The sequence below is a fragment of the Fukomys damarensis genome, unplaced genomic scaffold, assembly GCF_012274545.1.
Source record: "Fukomys damarensis isolate Sample0158 unplaced genomic scaffold, DMR_v1.0_HiC HiC_scaffold_16, whole genome shotgun sequence".
NCBI classification, from domain to species: Eukaryota; Metazoa; Chordata; class Mammalia; order Rodentia; family Bathyergidae; genus Fukomys; species Fukomys damarensis.
Window position 1 is genome coordinate 90,860,804 of NW_022900928.1, and position 16,596 is coordinate 90,877,399.

The 16,596-nt window shown below is 38.0% G+C and overlaps 1 protein-coding gene across 3 annotated transcripts in view; it reads right to left on the reverse strand.

Annotated features, from left to right (window-relative positions):
• Positions 1-16,596, reverse strand: part of Cntnap2 (contactin associated protein 2) — a 2,025,293-nt gene that overhangs the window by 907,023 nt on the left and 1,101,674 nt on the right. For all 3 annotated transcript variants that reach the window (XM_010638580.2, XM_033764477.1, XM_019209676.2), the window contains one exon: positions 9,860-10,031. In XM_010638580.2, coding sequence (XP_010636882.1) covers positions 9,860-10,031 — 172 coding nt within the window. The remainder of the gene's footprint in view (positions 1-9,859; positions 10,032-16,596) is intronic.

Here is a 16,596-nt window from a genome sequence, read left to right on the forward strand (position 1 = left end):
ACACCTAATAGCCCAGCCACCAGTTAGTCTTTGAAAGCTGACCTCCTGCCTTTGTTGGGGCCACCGCCTAGTCTACACCCCTCTGTCAGGATGTGCCCCCTCCATTCACCTAAGTGGAGTCCTTTCCTATCTTTGGTCTAACTTTTTAAGGAAAAATTTTCCCCCAAAATATGTAGTTTATTTTTAATTTCCATTTCTACTAAAGCAAGGACCATGCTAGCAGGTGACAATACTTAAAAATAAAAGCACTTTGAAATCACTTCAGAGTGATTTGAGGGTGATTTGAGAGGGGGAACTGACTTGACCTTGGGTTTGCCTGGACTTGTCACACTATGTAACATCTTTTGTTCATTGAACTGAAGTCTTTGTGCCAAACAGAACACCATTCTGTATAAGCAGGAACTCCTTTCTGGACTCTTTGCTAAAAGAAATCAACTGGCCTTGACAATGGAGTGAAAGATCAAAGGGGAACCTGGGGCTAGAAGGGGAGGCCAAGAAAGATTATGCCACAGGCCATACACATAATATTAGAAAAATTTCTGATTAGGGTGAAGAAACAGTATTTACTAGAAATGTACTGTAAGACCTGAATGAGCTAAAGTGATTCCATGTTGGGTGATTAAAGGCCCCAGAGGCCTTTGTGTACCACTCCCCTTTGTAGTTGCACCCCTACCTTTGCTTAGGAATGTAGGACTACATAACTTTGTGTAATCTTTACTGCTTAACTTTGTGATCTTAAATTCCTAGCCCCAACTGTGAATAATGTGAGTTAATGGGCAAATGCTTAAGAGTTTTGGAAAATGAGATAAGATCTATGCCATATACAGAGACCCAAAGTTAATTGTTTTACTGCTTGATTGTCTGAAATACCTTAGAGACCGCCTGTAAGCATCTTTTAATCATCAGCCTGTGATTGCTGAGTACATGGCTGCTGACCACCAGCAGCCATTGTCCCCTGCCTCCATGCTATGAATGTTAAACACCCTCTTATCCCTCTTATAAAAGGAACTCAGTCCCTGAGCTAGCGCCTCTCTGAGCTACTCGGCTCTGGGAGTGCCCACTGGCCAGACTAATAAAGGTCTGTTTCCTTTCCAAAGTGTCCGGTGTGTTCCTTCCTGGGTAACTCTCATGGCTATCGAGCTCTTCAGAGCAGTAATTTTGAGCTCTTCAGAGTGGTATTGAGCTCTTAAGAGCGGTAGTAAGGCCTTAGGTCTTAAACTACTAATAATCTGATTTATCTTGAATCAAGAAAGATCCTATTTGCAATATAATGAGATTTAACATAAGGTAAAAAGACACAATAAACATATCTGGATTTTAAAATTTCAATATGATCTATGAGAAAATAAAACCCAGACCATGTAGCTACTCTTTTCCTGTGTTTAAACTGCTGGTGATATTTATGACCTTGAGTAACTTTTGCCTTGAAGGTACTTCCCAAAAGGAAATCAAAAACCTGGGAAATCAGCCCAAGTTCTTAAGTTCAGGACCAACTTTTTCTTGTTGCTTTGGAACTGGACAAAGTGAAAGTCACAGTGATGTTAGGAATGAGGTGTATTAAGTTTCAAATGACCTAGTTTATGTGAGAGACATTTATGCCTTTTTGAGCCCCTGTGCATAATTATCCCGAAGTGAAAATGAGAGAGAAATCCCCAAGAAATCTACAGCGTGAGTAATGAAGTAAGTATCTAATGGTGAAAGACAAAATGTTTGCCATTGTAAAAGAAGCCTAGGACAGTTGGACAACAGCCTAATTGATGACATTAACATTTCTAAAGAAAGAACCAAAAGAGGGTGGTCAGCCTGTGGACAAATGAAGAAAAATTAGTAATCAGGTACAGAGGGGAGCATTTTACAGGCAGGGAGAGACAGGAAGTATAGCATAAATATCGTCACTATGAATATTCATGTTTGTGAGACAGGCCTTTCTCTTATTATAGTGGAAATAATTTTGAAACATCTTAAGAGAAAGTGATTTTTAATTTAGCTTTCATTAATGTTTTAAATTGACAAAATTATATATGAAGTGTATAAATTTTCTAAAATATGCATACATGGTGTAATGACTACATTGGGCTAGTTAATATATGCTTTACTTCACATATTTTTTTGTGTTGAGAACATTTAAAATCTCTCTCAGCAGTTTTCAGGAATACCCCACATTATTATTGACTGTCATTACCTGGCTATACAATAACTCTCTTGACCTAATTCTAATCTAACTTTTCCTAAATCTTGACCAGAATTATCCTGATCCCCACTTTTAACCATAAGCCTAGTGGCCAGTGTTTTACCCCTTACTTCTATGAGTTTAACTTTTTTGGATTCTACATGTAAGTATGATCATGTGACATTTGTCTTTCTGTGCCTTGCTTATTTCACCTAGCGCGATGTTTTGGTTTAGTTTATGTTTTATCTAATTGTTCTTGTACAGTGGCCATCCATGTAGTAGAAGAATAACGTATTCCTAAGGGAGGCAAGGATGCTAGGATAGCTCATCATCTCTGGATCCTGGACTAGAACAAAAATTTAATAGATGTGTGGGCATAATTTTGGTGAGGTAATCTAAAACCATAGACTCTGAGAGAAAATTTCACTTGAGGCGGCCTCTGTAGAATAGATACAGAGCCAAGGTGTACTCAGAGATATCCCAAATTTCTAATCCCTCCCACACACATACCATAACTAATTGAAGCTTGCGTATAGCTCCAAGAGGTAGAAGTTACTAAGTGTCCTTATAGGGTCTATATAAATGCTTAGAAGGTTGGTGGACTAGATGAAGATGTTAGATTTAAAAAAGCAAAGCAAAGACCACACAGATCGAGAGTCACTGATCATCCTGGTTTACTGAGAACTAAGGCCTTTCTCCAGATGTAGGACTTTCCATGCTAAAACTGAGGCAGGACATTAGGGTGTGGCCAACTGGCTGAGCAAGTGGGCGTGACCTGTCCCTCAGATAGATCCAGGACCCTTGCTCAGAACAGTTTCCAAGCCCTGCACCTGGGGCCAATCAGAAAGCGCCTTTCAATTCTTCTGGAACAAAATAAAGCAGGTGTTTGACAGGATGGCCTAGATCTGATGTCAGCTGTACAAAAGACTGCCATTAACTTCATGGCCCGCTCTCTCTCTCTCTCTCTCTCTCTCTGCAAAAGGTACAATACTTCTTTTCCTACCTTTAGTAAATGTAAAAGCTCCCTACCTTTATCGCTTATCTTATCCAATCCTTTGTTCGGGACACCAAGGACCTGGAAAGTCTACAGAACCCGAGTCCAGCAACAAAACAAGACAAAATAGGATTAGCTGTCACTTTACTCAGACCCCGGATCCTAAGTCCAGTAGTAGCTAAATCATATTCCAAAGCTAGGAGGAACATTTGGCCGGACGGGGGAGCAGAGCAGTTCAGGCAGGTTGAGAGGAGTCTAAGGAAATTTAGAGCTCCTGAGCAGGTTCTGCTCCTCCCATGAGAAGATATTCCATCGGCGGGCCTTGACCCAGGTACTTCTGAGGTGGGACAGTATCCCTCCAGAAGGGAATCTAGTATTTGAGGAAGTTTGAATCCCATACTGATTAAACACACACATATACACACTCACACACAATGCAGAGTTACTGTGTCCAAATATTTAATTTCTTGCTGCTGACTGGAAAGAGGAGCTTATAAAGAAATGAAGATTAATTTGCTTATAATAAAGACTGTTACATGTTTTCTTTATCCAAGTTAGAAGTGTAATTCTACATCTGCTTGCATAGAAACTCGTGGCCTCCTTCTGGACTGATTTATTAATTTTTCAGCAGACTCAGCTTAGTATTGAGATCTCTTATTATATCTATCCAACTTCCTTTTCTTGCATTTCAAGAAAAAAAATCAAGTTGGATAGATGTTCTTGAAAAGAAAGCATTGAATTAAAAAATAAATACTGGGATTGTAATTATGCACTTGCATCAAAAAATATAATGAAGACAATTACTAACTTAGGAATAGGATTCAGTCTATTCAGAATTTCTCAGGGAGTAATTTTGTAGGCTGTGTTTAAACTGGGGTATTTATTTTTCCTTTTCCACACTCTGCTGTCGAGAATGTTTACTGGTTTTGCTTCCTAATATATTTATAGGGACAGACAAGAATAAAAAAAATTATAATTCTAATGAGACATTTTTACTAGATTTTACAGTCCTGTTAGAAGACAGGTGCAAATTGCAACAAATTTGGCCTCTAAATGTCTTTAGACCCCAAATTCTAGTCTTTAGAGGAGCTCAGTGGAATGCAATTTAAGGTATATGAAAGCAAATGTATCATATTTTCTTTTAAAGCCATTTCGATTCTTGTGAAGCTTGTCTCTCCTATATTCTGGAAAAATGATGGCACTAAGTAGATTTTAGAAGGGGAAGATGGGGAAAGGACAGACACTTGTGTCTCCAGAAAAAAAAAGCAACTCATGTTGATTTATGTAAATAAGGACTGATTGTTTTGTTTTAGGAATCAGAGAAGGTGGCTGCTTGGGATGCACTTTCCTGACCATAAACTCTAGGCATCCTGAGTGACTTTTAAATCAGGGTGGTGGAGGAAAAGAGACCACATGTGCACTAGGAAAACAAAAGCTGTTCCAAGACCTGGACAGCCCACTCCTGCTTATCTCCCAGGAGCCAGGGCTGTGTCACTCCTGCCTGTGACAAACGGAACACATCCTCTAGCTGGCAGCAAAGCTGGGAAGGCTGGCCTGAGGCTTGAAACAGAAACCACAACTTGCAGAATGGATTTCACTATCACTTACAAAACAGATTAATCTTGCCTAGCCAAGTGTGCTCACCACCTTTGTAAGCTCTTCTGTGTTACCACCAGTGCTTTCCTACCCGTGTGTCCTGGATAAGACTGCAGAAAACAAATCAAACATAACTTCACATGGAGTTAAAAGTTCTAAGAGCGTGGCTGTAAGTTTCCCAAATTCTGACTGATGCCTGCAGGACTTTCCACGACTGGTTGCCATCCCCTTCACCCCTTCCTTCCCCTTCCTTTACTCCCATCCCCTCCCTCCTTAACTTTGAAATGGCCATGGCTCTTCTGTGGCTCTCCCTGAGAGGGAGGAGGTATATGAACCTAATCTGGAGTCAACGGATGCTTCTGGAAGTTCCTGGTCTCAAGTCTTCATACCTGTACAGAGGTCAGGTAAAGCAGTTTAGAACTGACTATAGGTCAGGTACCCAAAGATATTTGCTTCAAGGAGCCAGTGACATAAGGACACTAGCGAGGTAGGAAATTAAGGACAAAACAGACAACTAGCTAGGTTGAATGTGTCAAAGTTCATAAAAACCCATGGCAAACAGGTTGACTGAAATCTTCCCCCCAACAAAAAGGATATGCACAAAACACAGGACCCAAAATGGCATCAAGCTTATGGCTGAGCACTGTGGACCAATGAGAGAAGTGCTGTTTTCAGTCCTTTGTTTGTATGAGGATACAACCAATAAAAAGACATTTCCAAGGGCCAGGGATTTAGCTCAGTGGCACCCTACCACCTACCTCTTAAGTGTAAAGTCCTGAGTATGATCCCCAGTACCAAAAAAAGACTCTGTTATTGATTTACATCTGGTGAAAAACTAAGCAAAATATTTGATAGGATAGTTTATAGTTGAAATGGTACCAAGTGAATTTTTGATAGGACTTATTTGCACAATAGGAATGCCAACCTGGAAATTTGAGATTGAAAACACTTCTACCTCCTTGCCCTCATGGCTCTCTGAGCCTTTTCACTAGCCTGCTCTTGCCCTATACAGCACACTTCTTTTCTACCTGCAACAAATGTACACCCTTACTGGTTTTTTCTGTGTGACTTGTCCAACTATCTTCTTGACATTGCTACTTAGATTTCCAATAGACATTTCACTCACAAACCTTATCTTTTCCTCATCCCCTTTGATTAATCTTTACCCCCGCTGTCCACATCTGAGGAAATGGAAACTCTTCTCTTCCAGTTGTTCTTAACCAAATAATGTGGATGTGTTCTTATTGCCTATCTTTTTCTCACACCCTACATCTAATCTATCAGGAAATTCTACTCATTCTGTCTCTTAAATATATTTAGACCTGAGCCATTTCCCTTCCCTTGTGACAGCTCCTTGGGGCAGGATATTGGCATTCCTTCCTGGATGATGAATGATAAAACCCCTCTATTTAGACTCCCTACTGCTGCCTTTCTCATCCCACAGCCCAATTCTTCTCTTTTAAAATGCAAACTACATGGTATCAAAGCTCTACTCATAACCCTGCAGTGGCTCCCTACTGCCCTCAGAAATAAAGCAAAATCCTCACAAGCTACATGCCTCTAGGACCTGGCCTCCAGGGCCACTCTGGTCTTCTTTTCAGTTACTCTTGCTATCCTTCTAAGTTGCACCCTGGCTTCTCTGCTGTTTCTTCTGCATGAGAGGCAGTCTCTTTAAGTTAACTATTATTTCTGCCTATAATGCTTTTTACCCAAATCATGAATTCCTTTTTCAGGTCCTTCACTATCTTGTCAATGAAGTTCACTCTGACAAACCTATGTGAACAGCAACCCAACCTCTTGATCTCCTGGCCTGCCAGTCCTCCATGTTCTGCTCTCATTTTCTCCTTTTTTCTATAACATTTATTCCTTCTAATTTACCATAGTATTTACTTTTTATTATATTTGCAGTTTTCCATCTGCCCTTCTTTCCCTTACCCCAGAATGTGAGCATCAAATGTTCACAAAACTTTGCTTTGTTAGTCTCTTTAGTCCCTAGAACAGTGTCTGTTGTCTAGAATGCACTTAGCAAATACATATCAAATGGCCAATTCTGTAGTTCAGTATATTTGCTTTTTCCTTGACTGAATGCTATGTTGAGTTCAGAAAGCAAAACTAGTAAGCAAAACAAGCTATGTGAAAATGCATACACAAAGAAAGAAAAAGAAGTAAAAATCACAGGGTATTTCAACATGACAGAAAAACTCTTTTAGAATCATCTCCTCCCAACTATTTCCCTATGTTCAACTCATCAAATCATTGCAGTTGCAGCTGCTCCTATTATCTCCTGTATTATAAAAAGAAAGCTTGTAGTAGCTCTTCCATTTTTTTACCCTATGTTCTCATTTGTCATTTTCCCCCCTTAAAAATAACTCTCAAATCAAGCTAGAATTTGAAAGCAAAAAAGTAAAGTAAGAAAGAGTAGGCTTCTTTGGGGAAGATTTAAAGTGGCAGATACTGGGCAGCTGTGAAATTTCAGTTAGTAAGGAGATGCGCTATAGTGTATTACTGTAAATTCTTAAAGATTATCTTGATGGGCCACTTTTATAAGAGGACTTATGTAAAATTCAAATTAAGGGCCATAGTGTCACAAGCTTTTCAATGGAAATGAGTAAAGTCAATAAAGTCATCATTACACTTACATCATATATACAGAAATACAACACTTCACAGCTTAAAATTTTGAACTGGAAACCTTTTACGTGAATAAGGAGATAAATCTCACATATTCATATTTAATGTGCAGAAGCTGTTGCCTGAAAATAATAGTTCAAGCAGAAAATGGTGTCCATAACTGGCTTAGTAAACATATAGAGTTGTGTTAGAGGAGACTTCCACAGCTAATCTACGTGGTCATCCTAAAGGACAGAAAGGGTACTCCTTGCTCTGTCTTGTTACAGAAAACCTGGATACATGGACATCATTGAGACTGACTCATTTGGAAAAAAAAAAAAGTTTATATATACATTTGAAAGCTGAGTTTTCTATCCTGCATGCGTCTCAAGTTGAATTTCTCATGGGGCCATGGGGCTGAGGGTGAGAAGTGTTGGAGTCTTCCTCACTTCATTTACCAAAATCTCATTTACTCCTTTTTGGGCTAATTTAACTCTCCCCATTAGAATAAAACATTAAAATATCACTTCTTTGGCAGCAAATAATTTAAATATAATGTCCAGTGGATGTCGTTTTTGAAGTAAACTGGATACACAAAATTTAGCCTGATTACAAAACTGAATGAAGTGACCTGAGTCTTACTGACAAGAATTATTGTCTCATTAAAGCTACTGACATGGAAAGAAGACTATTATGAAAACCCTTCAATATATTGTATAGCCATTGCAAAGAAAACAATTGTCCAATATAGATAACAAGTATTACACATTCAGACAAATATCTAATACCAGAAAAAAATTACCTCTAAAATATCCGTCTCTCAGCTTTTCTGATAATTGCTACCACTTGCTTCAGGCAGAAATAACAACTAATACATTATTAATGGCTCAAAAACTAGAAGTATATTTCTTTTAGAATTGTTCACAATTCTGTTTAAACAGAAACTGTTTAGGCTATTAGTACCAATATTCTTTTACATGTAATAGAAAATAAACAGTATGAGCTGGGCATGGTGGCACACACCTGTAATCCCAGCACTCGGGAGGCTGAGGCAAGAGGATTGCTGTGAGTTCAAGACCAGCCTGGGATACGTAGTGAGTTCCAGGTCAGTCTCAACTACATAGTGAGACCCAGCCTCAAAAAACCAAAAGAAAAAAGAAAATAAACAGTATGTTCTGTCTTTGTCTTATGAGAAACATACACAGACTTTTAAAAAGTGTATCTTTATGAAATGAAATAAACTGTATTTTGCCTTTCATGTGAACACCATTTCATTAAGATTATGTAGAAGCAGCCGGCAGTGGTGGCATGCCCCTGTAATCCCAGCTACATGGGAGGCTGAGGTGGGACGATCACTTGAGTCCAGGAGTTCTGGGCTGCAGTGTGCTATGCCGATGAGGTGTCCGCACTAAGTTCGGCATCAATATGGTGACCTCCCAGGAGTGGGGGACCACCAGGTTGCCTAAGGAGGGGTGAACCGGCCCAGGTTGAACACAGCAGTTCAAGATTATGTGGGAGCAAGCTTACTTCATAACAGAATATTTTATATATTTGTAAAATTTATTTTATGTCTTTAAATGACTCTCTTAGTATCTCCATTTGAGTTTGATAGTGACTTCAGGTCTGCACTTTGGGGACAGACTGAGTAAAAGGGATATCTTATTTCAAAATTAAAGATTTTAATGAACTTTATTCTTCCAAATATAAAATTAATGAAATTATTTTTCAAAGTAAGATAGTCCTTTCTCACAAGATTTCAAAATAGCCTAGAGAGTCATGTTAATTCACTAGGATAACTTGGTCTCTTAGTTAGACACAGTCTCTTTATAGACACGATATCCAATATTGAAAATTTTTAACATTATATCAAAAGACAATCATAATATTCTATATGAAAATTGTATCTTTCTACCTTATGAGAATTCAATTGACATTTTTATGAAAAGCTCTTTTGCAGATTGGCAAAAAGTAATAAAAATTAGATTTTGTAATATTTGTAAATGTGTATATTGCAAGGAGGATCAATTATTCTAAATGGTCTGCATCACTAAATCATCATTTGCAAACTAACATCTTTTAATGTTTCTTTTTCTTCAGATAGTATCTCTGGGAGCACAGTCTACTGACATCAAGTTATGACCCAGATAAGGAGAGAAGGAACACTTCCACCTGTGGGTACTGAAAGCACAACTACTGTCAGAGCCCCACTACCACTCAGCTGCAGTTTGCAAAGTTATTGCACAATTCTCCCATTCTCACTGGTTGATGAAGTGATACATCGCCACTCTGGAACATCATATATTCCTCTCTGTATAGAAATGTGGTTACAGCTAATTTCACAAATACACTGCAATTGGTAATTTCCAATGAGCTAGCTTTTGTGGTTGCTACTGCTGCTGTTTTTGTTGCTTGCTTTTGGGTGTTTTGTTTGACCCGACTTGAATTTGTAGAATCTGAACAACCTGGGGTAGGAAGAAGAGCCTGTTTACCTGTCGATGATGGCACACATGTCGATACTGATGTTGGCAAAACTTCCTGGTTTCCGCTGTGCCACTTCATATAAATTCACAAGCTGATCATCCACTTGGATGAGTTGCATGCATCCTTGGAACGAAGGCTGAAGAACAGAGTGACTTGAGTTATTCATCTGGTTCAGAAAACCTATGAAATAGAAGAGATAGGAATTATAAAACCACTGTCCAGTATGCTTTACTAAAATTTTCATGGATATTTAACCTGGTCTCAGACACCATAGCCAACGACTGTGTTTCTTTAATTCTTGCTGGTGCTGTACTTGTCTTAGAGGAGTTGAAGTCATTTGAGAAGGTGAAATTATTTTAGATGAAGTTAGGGTTGACTGCAAGGAATTACCAAGTGAATTTCTATCTCTGGGATCTAGTGTTATCCCCATTGTCTCTGTGACATCTTTTCAGCCTGTCAATCGCTATGTTCTTGTGTTGTTGGAGGCTCATCATCAGATATTTGTTATGGCTTACATCTAGATGTCCCCTCAAAGCCTCATATGGTTAGATGTAGGGGTTTTCAGAGGTGTCTGGATTTAGGCTGTGTGATTTTGGGATCAAGGATATGTGATCATTAAATCAGTCCACTGACTGGCTTGGCATAGCTCTGGGTGCGGATATTGGAAAGGCCAATCCAGGTGTGAGTAGTACACTGAAGAGGTAGGTAGCCTGGAGGGATATAAAGGGACAGAAAGAAGGCAGGCCTTTGATACTTTGCTGCTTTGGTTGCCTTCTGCCTGCCCTGCTTTGCTATGAACTGTTTTTCCTCTGCAATGCCCTGCTGCCACACCATTGTGCCTTTTAGCCAGTCAGTTACAGACTGAAACCTCTATGGAATGTGAGCCTAATTAAACCTTTCCTCCTTTAACTTTGGGTGCCAGGTATTTTTGTCTCAGCAACAAAAAAGTAACTAAGACAATATCTTAGCCTGATCCTGCCCTAGTGATGAAGACACAGAACTTTAGATTCTTCTCAACTACTTGACTTCCTTTCTTTTATACTTTCAATATTTACTTCCATTTTCTTAACAGACTTTTACTCACATGTGAAAAGCTGAACTTCCTCCCATGAGTAGAAAAGCAACCTTTTGACAGGTCAACATTGAACTCAATCCAAGAGATATTTGCATGACAAGTGATTTCTCAATTTATAAAAATCAAAGGAACATTATGAAGACATAAAATCAGCTATAACATTAAGTACTCTACTTTGAATATCCACATCCACCTTAGAGAAGCTATCTAACATGGTACAGTTGTGTAAATGATAACAGATGGAGTAAAATGTAAAAGACAGAAACAAGGAAAATAAAGCCCACAGTAAATACTACTACTGATTCTATTAGGAAATAGAATACACATATACCAAGTATGAAATCAGACAGTAAAAGTTTTATTGCTAAACAAGTTCAAAATAGTACCACCATATTACCATTATGTTTTTTCAATAGAAATTGTATATAATTCTTTTTATGCATAGATAATTTCTAGGCCATAACAGAATGACATTTCTAGATCCCAATAATCCCCAAAGCTTCTTGTTTTCATATTGTTCCCGACACAAATTTTGCCTACTGCACCATTTTAAACTGTACCAATTAGTCTGGTTAGAAATCTGCAATTATTTACAAATTAACTTCATCTAATATTTTATCTGTAGCAAAAGCCAATTTATGCAGAAGGGATTAGAACAAACATATAATGTCGTAGTTACTTTTTTTCTTGTTGCTGAGACAAAATACCTGACATCCACAGTTTAAGGAGATAAAGTTTATCGCATTTTGTAGGGGTTCCAGTCAATAATTGGCTGGCTCCATGGCAGGGTAGACTGAGATGCAGAAACAGTTCATGGCTCACGGAAGGTAGCAAAATCCTTAACAGTGTCTTCCGCCCCTTTTATCCAGGCTAGGTAGAGTGAGTAGCATTCACACCCTTAATCTTAGTCCCCTTAAACCAAGCCTTGCATCATGAATCAATTCTAGCATCACACACTCTAGATCCAGCCACCTCTGAAAAAGCCCCACCTATGACCGAATGAGGCTGTGGGGGGGCATCTGGACACAAGCCACAATATATGCCATTTAAAAGGATAAAAATAAATTTTCAATTAACATAGAAACTGGCTCTTAAGAGAGTTTTTAAAATGTCCTATTCTTTTTGATCAGTGTACATGTAGTTCAGTGTGATTAAAATTCTGTTTTCTCACTTCATTAATGGGTTATAATATTGAAAACTGTCATCTGAATCTCCTTTAAGGTTTAATCACAGAAATGTATTCTGTACTCTATCAGTGAAGTAAAAATAGGATTACATTTAAATTAACTTACTGACTTAAAATTAGAGGCTCTTTTTCAATATGAATGCATGATTTCTGTCTTTGTGTGTGTGTGTGTATGTGTGTGCATTTTTTCTAAACTACATTTTATTATTTGCATTGACTTAGCCCCTTAGGAAAATGCTGATCTTAGATAAGTGGTCTATTTAGAGTAGTTGTATGCACACATATGATTTTCAATTGTCTAATCAAGATAAAACTGAATGGGTCTTTATGTCTAAACTTAGCAGAGAGAAAATACCCAGCTGTAACTATTGACCACTCATAACAAGGCTGTCACTTGTTCTGCTTTTGTGAATACTTGGGAGTCTCTAAATATCCCCACTAACTCTGAAAGAGTAGATCTACTTGTGAGAATAAGAACTTCTCTAAGGCAACCCAGCTTCACAAACACTGATCAGAAGAAATTGAGTATAATTAACTTCACAAAACAAGACTTCATCAGCCACACATAACAATGTTATGTTTGGTCTTGATACTTTCAGTTTGAAGTTGTCAAGGCCTTTCACTTCCTGACACGAGACATATTCTAGGAAAAGATTATGATAGGACAAAATACAACATATCCACTAAAATTTAGGGGTTTTTGTTTCCTCTTTTTAGATAGATTGTCCTTAAAATTCCTATGAGGAATTCCTTTGATTCTTGCCTTCTGATGTTAGAATCCTTCTGTAGTTCCCTGACACCATGAACTAAGGCTGAGCCTAGAGAAGGATGGAAAGCTGACCAACTGGTGGTGGTGGCATGATTTCCAAGACTGATTTTTCAATGTGGTTTGTGTGATTTTTACTCTGGAAAGTCTCCACCATGCCATGATCTTCAGTAGACTAGTGCAGAAAAAGAAAAATTATCATGGTCTTAAATTAATTGCAAGAGAGGTGATTTATTACACAATAGATAATTAATAAATAGGTTGGTATTAGGCGATAAGTTTAACTGAAACCTAAAAATATGGCTGTAATATAGGGACTAGGATGTGAAAATAAGCTGTACTAAGGAGCTATATTAAGCTGTATTTAAGAAATTGTTGACCAGGAGCCTAGTCATTCTTCAGGAGGTGGTAATGGCTTAAGGGAAAATAAGAAAAATGTTATCAGAAATGGGAGAAAACTGGGTGCTTGCTATGTTGTGGGGAAAATTTAGCAACGTTGCTGTTCATGATAATATAGAAAGAAAAATGATATCCTTAGTAAACTGTATAATCTAGCTGACTCATTTGCTGGCAAATTACTGAAATGCTATCTTGTGTCTTCTTTCTGTTTAGGCTAAAAGAGAAAACAAAGAGAAAAAAGCTAAAGAAAATCTAATAAACAGAAAGAAGCTCTGACTTGATGGATTTTAGTGTAAAATGTTTTCTCAATGATAGTCCATCCAGATGGTAAAAAAATAATTAAGAAATCACTTCCAGGCAAAGATCAAATTCATGGAAAACATAATCTAATAATTAAAAGAACAGATGACTAGAAAAATTTATGTTAAGATTTCAGACAGATATTAAATTACATTTCAGGAAATAATTCAGTGAGACAAAATATGTTCTAAAAACTTACCTGTGTGCCTCACAGAGCCTATCATTAAACAATAAAAGTTGTAATACTCTTTAAGGTGTTTTCCTTCTGTAGATCAGAAATTCAAGAGGGCAGGGAGCTTATCTTTATGCAATTATAAATGTTCTTTTTTATTAAATTTAATAAAGTTGCATAACATTCATAGGAATCCCATCTATTTTTCAGGTAACTGAGTTGATGACACAATCAACTTGTATGGAAAAGGACATAAAGGATACAAAATAGGCATTTGAACCCCCAACCTCCTATGGGCATGAATCCAGCTAACTGTAAACACAGATTACCTTTTATATAAAAAAGGAAAGAGACCCAGAGTAGCAGAACTAAGTATCTAAAGTGCAGCGCTAAGCATCATGGAGAATATTATTATTATTATTATTATTAGTAGTAGTAGTAGTAGTAGTAATAGTAGTAGTAGTAGTAGTAGTACCAGGGGATTAAACTATCTTGTGCTTGTGAGGCAGGTGGCAACACCACTGAGCTAAATCTCCTGAAGAATCATTTCTTAGAAATATTAAGAGTGAGTCCTAATGCAGAAACTGCCAGAGTGCCCGAATGAATTTCAGAACTAACTTGGACCAGTGGCTTCTTCAAGCCTCTTATTTTCTTCCTTTTGGCCAGTCGAAACTAGTGCCTCCACACAAATCATACCGCTGTGCACTGGTTGTGTAGGTAGCATGAAACTTCATCACAGGCCCCCTGACTGAGAGGAACTGTACTTGAGCAATAACCCACATGGCTTCCTATCCTCCTGGGACTTCCTAGGAGCTTCATCAGGGCTAACTTGATTTGAAGATGAGGCCCTGGGCTACAAGCAATTGTTCTAATGGAATGTAATTTTGCAATCCTTTTAGAACAGAAGCATGTACTTCATACATATAGAAGAGATGTGAATCTTTGTGTATTACAAGGTGAAATCAGCACCAACCTCCAAGATGGTCACAAATCTTCACACTATTATCTGTACTTTAAGTACATACTAGCATCAATGACCTTATGTAGTTCTTGCCCACATGGAATAGGTGCTGACATGTATGATGGATAAATTATTACAGAAGTCACAGGGGTAGGTGGTTTTTGTTTTGTTTTGTTTTTGGTACCAGAGATCGAACTCAGGTCCTTGTGCTTGTGAGGCAGGCTGCAGAACCACTGAGCTAAATCCCTGGACCTACATGGGTACATGGGTTACTGTTATAGGGTTCATTATGCTGACAGGGTGACACCTTGTCTCTTGTATTTCGTATCGGTAAGCTGAGGAAACTTCCACAGGATCATTGTAATTATGTTACTTTACTGTCACATTTGAGATTTTTGATTCACGACAGCATACGAAAGCTGCATTTCTGATTTGAAATCTACTCAACACATTATCCTTCTTGCTGACAAAGGAAATTCATGAAAGTTCAAAGTTTTAAAATTTCTATTCCCACATGTATCAGTGAAAACATGCTGACCTTTGTTTTGCCATCGTAATATCAGTGTAGTTTTGTAAATTATAATGCTAATAAGATGAAACAGAAAAAAACAAACAATAGTAAGTAAGCAATAGAAAACTTTATATTTCTGAAACCATAAGCACATGCGGTTTCTCTATTTACATTTGTTTCAAAATTCTGAAGTTTGGGAAATCAGAGAGAGGCTTGGGGAATATTGTAAACTATCTGCAATTATTTTTTTTTATATTGGATATAATCTCCAGCACTTTATTTTTTTTCTTTTTAATTTAATTTATTGGTACATTCTAGGTAGACAGTACAGTTACATTCATTACTGGGATCTTGTATCTTTACATGCCAGGTCTTGGTTCTCATTTTTTCCCCTTGTCTCCCCTCTCCTCCCCCTTCAAGCACTTTAATTCCATTTTTACATTTTCTCATATTTTTTTTCCTTTTCCTTTATTCCCCCTCCCCTATCCTTCTCAGTGTCCCTAGACCTTTGTTCCTTTTCTTCCTATTTGCTAATTATCCCATTAGGATCTTGAGTGCTATTTTAGTTTTTCACAACAGACAAACTATTTGGTATTTGCATATATGTGGCTTATTTATTTCACTAGAAGTATCTCCTCAAAATGTACCCATTTAACTATATCTGCAATTATTTAGTGTCTTTCTTTCAGTATAATGTTGGAAGATTGTGCAGTGTCTATTCATCTTCATTGTTTATTCTATTTTCTCAAATAATGCAGTCACAAAACCACTTAACAAGGGAAGAAAATAGCCTCATGGGAACTGCAAGCAAACAGGCAATTAGAGCAGGACAGGCTGTGACTCAATGGTAGCAGTGGCTGGAGCATGAGGACCCCAGAGGGGACACCCATCAAGTGCAATTGGGAATTGGCTATAGTGTGGGTTGATTGAGCAAATAAATACATTCAGGAGAACAGAAGCCTAGTCTCAATGTTAAGAAGGAAGGAAGGCACAAACATGTAATATAGGAAAGCACACATGAATTATGTAGGCTTTGGTGGGAATTGAGTCCATCAGTGTGAACTTGCTCTTTGCTCTAGCTGTAGATAGACAAACGAATATATATAGGTGGAATGGTGCCTGTGGTCAACCCAAAGATGATTCCTATCAACCACTTGGGATTGGGCTCATCTCAGAAACAACAAACACTCCTGCAACTCAGATCTTGGCTTCCCTGCTGATTAAATCCAGGATGTCTGAGAGAAATGACAAGTTGCCTGGCTGCATCAGGATGAGTGGCATGTGATTCTGGAATGTTTTGCTGTATCATAAAGAAATATTCAAAGAATGACCATGCCATATGTGAATGGCACAGGAACCAACTTGAAATGGCCTC